The sequence below is a fragment of the Crocuta crocuta genome, unplaced genomic scaffold (genome assembly GCF_008692635.1).
Source record: "Crocuta crocuta isolate KB4526 unplaced genomic scaffold, BGI_CrCroc_1.0 scaffold528, whole genome shotgun sequence".
Taxonomy (NCBI): Eukaryota; Metazoa; Chordata; class Mammalia; order Carnivora; family Hyaenidae; genus Crocuta; species Crocuta crocuta.
The window spans coordinates 456,957-460,825 of record NW_027530010.1 but is presented as its reverse complement, the minus strand read 5'-3'; the positions used below and the strand labels follow the sequence as shown (position 1 = coordinate 460,825).

The window sequence follows — 3,869 nt, the reverse complement described above, 5'->3', positions numbered from 1 at the left end:
GGGGGGGGGGGGGGGGTTGGAACCCTGATCTGTTGACCCACCTCCGCCCTCTTCCCTAGCGGCCTTCGACAAGAAGTACAAGTCTGCCTTTAACAAGCTGGCCAGCAGCATGGGCAAGGAGGGGCTGAAGCAGCGGCGGGCACAGATGCCCACTGCGAAGGCCATCGATTGCCGGAAATGTTTTGGAGCACTTCTGGAATGCTAGGGACCCTTAAGCTTTCCTCTCCCGGCTGGGGGGGCGGGGGGAGGGAGGTGAGAGAGGAAGGGCTCCAGAGGCGGCCTGCAGNGCCCCTCCCGTACGGGAGCTGGGGACGGGCTGGGAAGCAGGCCCAGCCACAGGCACCGAGCGCATGGGCAGCAGGAAGAGGGGCCCACTGTTCCCAGAAGTCACAGTGGCCTATGTGCAGCCGGCCCGGTGCGCTCACGCTGATGTAGGAGGCAGGGGTGCGGCGGGGGAGTTAGCACAGCTCTGTTTCTTCCCCAGACTATACCCTCCTCCAGGGTACCCACAGATCTGCGCTGCCCTGGTCTTTTTATAAGTTTTTGTTTTAAAAAACAACTGGAAAAATACAGAGCTACTGAGCCTTTGCCCCGAACGGGAGGGAGGGATGTCATTCCCCACCAGCGATGGTCCTTCTTCCCTGGAATTGCAGAAGTAGCCCGAGGCTCTTCATTACAGCTTTCTACCTTAGTGTTTGTACTTTAAGTCATTTATTGTGGAGCCATAGCCCCTTTCTTAGGAGGTTCTTAGGGATGGTGAGAAACAGACGGGACGTGGGGCACACGGTTCAGTGGTTTGCAGCTCCAGAAAAGGCAGGAGCCAATAGAGGAGCCCCAAACTCCCCTCAGGAGGGACTGATGCCCCGTCCAGCCCAGTCCTTCCCGCCCACTCCACCCGCCCAGGGCCTTGACCGTGCAATAAGGATTGTTCCTTGCAAAGTTTGTTGGATGTAAATATAGTAAATGCTGCTTCTGTCTTTTTCCTTCTGCGTTTTTTCCTGGATCTGGGACAGCTGTGGGGGACACCTCTCCTTTTCCCCCGGCTGCACGTCCTTTCTGCCTTTACATCCCTTGTGGCCTCAGGCACGGCCAGCTTCCCGGGACCGAGTCCCCTGGGGCCCCGGGAGCCCTGGGAGCAGGAGAGGGGTGAGTCCAGCACTGGCCGTGGTGGTGCCAGTCTGTGTGGCACTTCCGGCCCTCCCACACAATCACCCCCTTGTCCCTCATTTGTACCCCACACAAAGGCGCCATTCTCCGGGGGCCTTGAGCTCATCTCTGCCTTCTTCCCTCTCCCGCGGCTTTCCCTCCCGGCTTCTCCAGCACCGCCGGAGGACAGCCCTCTCCCTGGTAGCTGGTGTCGGAGGCGCTCGTCGCCCTGGCAGTCATCCCAGGCCTCCTCAATTGCTCTAGCCTCGGTCAGTACTCTTCCAGCCAGGGTCCCAGCCTGGGGACAGTGCCGGGACAGGGGTGGGGAGCGAGGAGCTCACTGCATGTGGGCAACAGGGAGATGGGCCGCCTCGGAATTCTCCCTTTCCTGTGTGATGAAATAAATTCCAGAAACAACAATCACCGAAGGGAATTAGCCAACAAAACAAATGCCTTGGGTCCTTCCCCAGAGGGCAGGAGGGTCAATGGAGCAAGTAACTTATGGGACACTTGAGTGCAAATTCCCGGGAGTGGATCACAGTGGATGAAGAGAGAAGGACTCTCTAAATGCTGTAAACTTCAAGCCACAGGACCGACCCTTCCCCATCCTATGCCAAGCACAGTAGGTGCTTTTCCAGCGCCCTAAAAGAGCTGCACAGGAGGGGAGCAGGGGCTTAGGAAACGCCATCAGTCTTGCCAGGGGCTAGGAGATGCCTTCTTCGAGGAACCCTCCTGTCACCCCAGGTTCTGATCAGACCTCACTCCCCAGATTCAACCTTTCCCTGTATCTGAAATACCAAAAACCAAAGTTTTTGTTGGTGTGGTGTGCCCAGCAGTGCACAGAACCATCTGGAATTAGAGTAGAGCTCCGTCCCTACCTCACCGGAGCATACAATCTAGAGCTCCCCTTGAGTCACGGTAACGATAATCATCCTTGCCCCTGGCTTATACTTCTCACCCGTGAGCCTCCTTCTAGACACCTACAGGCACATGGACAGGACTCCAGAATTCTTTATAAACACAAGAATATCTGGAAATTCCAATAGCAAAGTACTCACTATGATGTCTGACATCTCTGTCCTATGGCCTAGGGAGCTGTATGAGGGAAAACATGTGCCCAATATCTTTAGAGCATATATGCTTGAGTGTGACAAATTTTTAATTAAATCTGGTCTCTGCCATTTACTAATTTTATTATAGCGGCTAAATTAACTGCTGTGCTTCAGTTTTTCCTTGTCTGCAAATCAAGGAGATTGTCAAGATTAATTACATAAACCATATAAAGTGCTGAGCACACTCCATAAATGCTAGCTTCATAAAAAGAACAAGCAGGCAGTCCGCAGAGGGAAAGGCCAGGTCCACTCCAACAGCGGCCCCACACGCTCATCTTCCTCAGGAGTTTGATCACTCTAGATTCAAAGTCCCCTCCATGGTCTCACTCTCTGTTGAAAGGCATCTTCGTCAGGCTGGCATCTTCGGCCACGGTGTCCCCCGTGTCCCCTCTCGCCAGAATGCAGAGAACGAGCAAGACGCCAGGTTAGGGAAGGCTGCACTTTGATGAGGGCAGTGACTTTGTCACAATTCCTCCTGGACCCCCGGCACATGACAGGGCCTCCATCTTGTGTGTTGAAACAAGTATCGAGACAAGAAAGAATGTTCAGTGCAGAGCAAGGTAGGTACAGCAGGCAGATAGCAACAGAAGCTGAATTTAGAGCTAAGAGAGTGCAATTGTTGAAAGTGAGGAAAACTCTCATAACAGTTACCATTTATTACGTTCACCAAGTGTTTACTCTCACTAGGTCCTGTTCTGAGCATTTTAAGTGCACTATTTTAAAATCCTCACAAGTGCCCTATGAGCTGGGTGCTTTTCTCAATATCCTCATTTTACTCATAGTGGAGACTGGGACATAGAGAATAATTGTTAAAATAACTTGCACCCCAATTCTACAGCTGGTGGAGGTGGAGCCCACGCCCAAGCCCAGGCAGTCTGACTCCAGAGACCACGTTCCTCACTGGGACCCTAGAAGGAAACAAGGATGCGGACACCCTTCTGTGTGGGTGTCCAGGGTCCACCTGTCTTCATGCGCCTTCTCCATCAGTTTCCTTTGCATTGACTTCTAAAGGATTTGAGGGGCGCCTGGGGGGCTCAGTCGGTTGAGCGTCCGACTTCGGCTCAGGTGACGATCTCACGGTCCGTGGGTTCGAGCCCCGCGTCGGGCTCTGTGCTGACAGCTCAGAGCCTGGAGCTGCTTCAGATTCTGTGTCTCCCTCTCTCTCTCTCTCAAAAATAAATCAACATAAAAAAAAATAATACAAGATTTGGAAAACACATTCTAGTGCTTCCGGAGCCAGTAATCCCGGGCTTCAAACCACTGCTTCCTCCCTAATCGGATGTCCGACCTTTGCAAGTAACTCAGCCTCTCTGAGCCCGCTTCCTGACGTTCGGGGGTGCAGGCTTCAGCCCTGCCACTTGGCACGGGTGACCTGGGGCACGTCGTGCCTCCGCCTGTGCACTGGGGACAACCCTATCTCCCTCGAGAGTTAGAGCCATCAATGAAGGAGTAGTTGATGAGGCCGCAGCGCTGGGCGGCGGCTCCCCGGCACCCCGACTCCGGACACCGGATCCTGGTCCTCGAGGAGCTCGAGAACCGCTCCGACAGTTGGGCTGCAGGCGGGGAGGTCGGCACGAGGCGCCGCGCCCCGGCGGCCGCCCCTCCCCGCCT

General features: G+C 54.6%; 1 protein-coding gene and 1 long non-coding RNA gene across 2 annotated transcripts in view; one reads left to right on the top strand and one right to left on the bottom strand.

Moving 5' to 3' along the window:
* DENND4B (DENN domain containing 4B) overlaps nt 1–278 on the top strand; it is an 11,122-nt gene extending 10,844 nt beyond the window's left edge. The window contains exon 28 of the mRNA XM_077764110.1: nt 60–278. Coding sequence (XP_077620236.1) covers nt 60–205 — 146 coding nt within the window. The 3' untranslated portion in view covers nt 206–278. The remainder of the gene's footprint in view (nt 1–59) is intronic.
* A 2,044-nt stretch (nt 279–2,322) lies between these two features.
* LOC144231604 (uncharacterized) overlaps nt 2,323–3,869 on the bottom strand; it is a 2,086-nt gene continuing 539 nt past the window's right edge. Inside the window, exon 2 of the long non-coding RNA XR_013335105.1 lies at nt 2,323–2,764. This is a non-coding gene — a long non-coding RNA (uncharacterized LOC144231604). The remainder of the gene's footprint in view (nt 2,765–3,869) is intronic.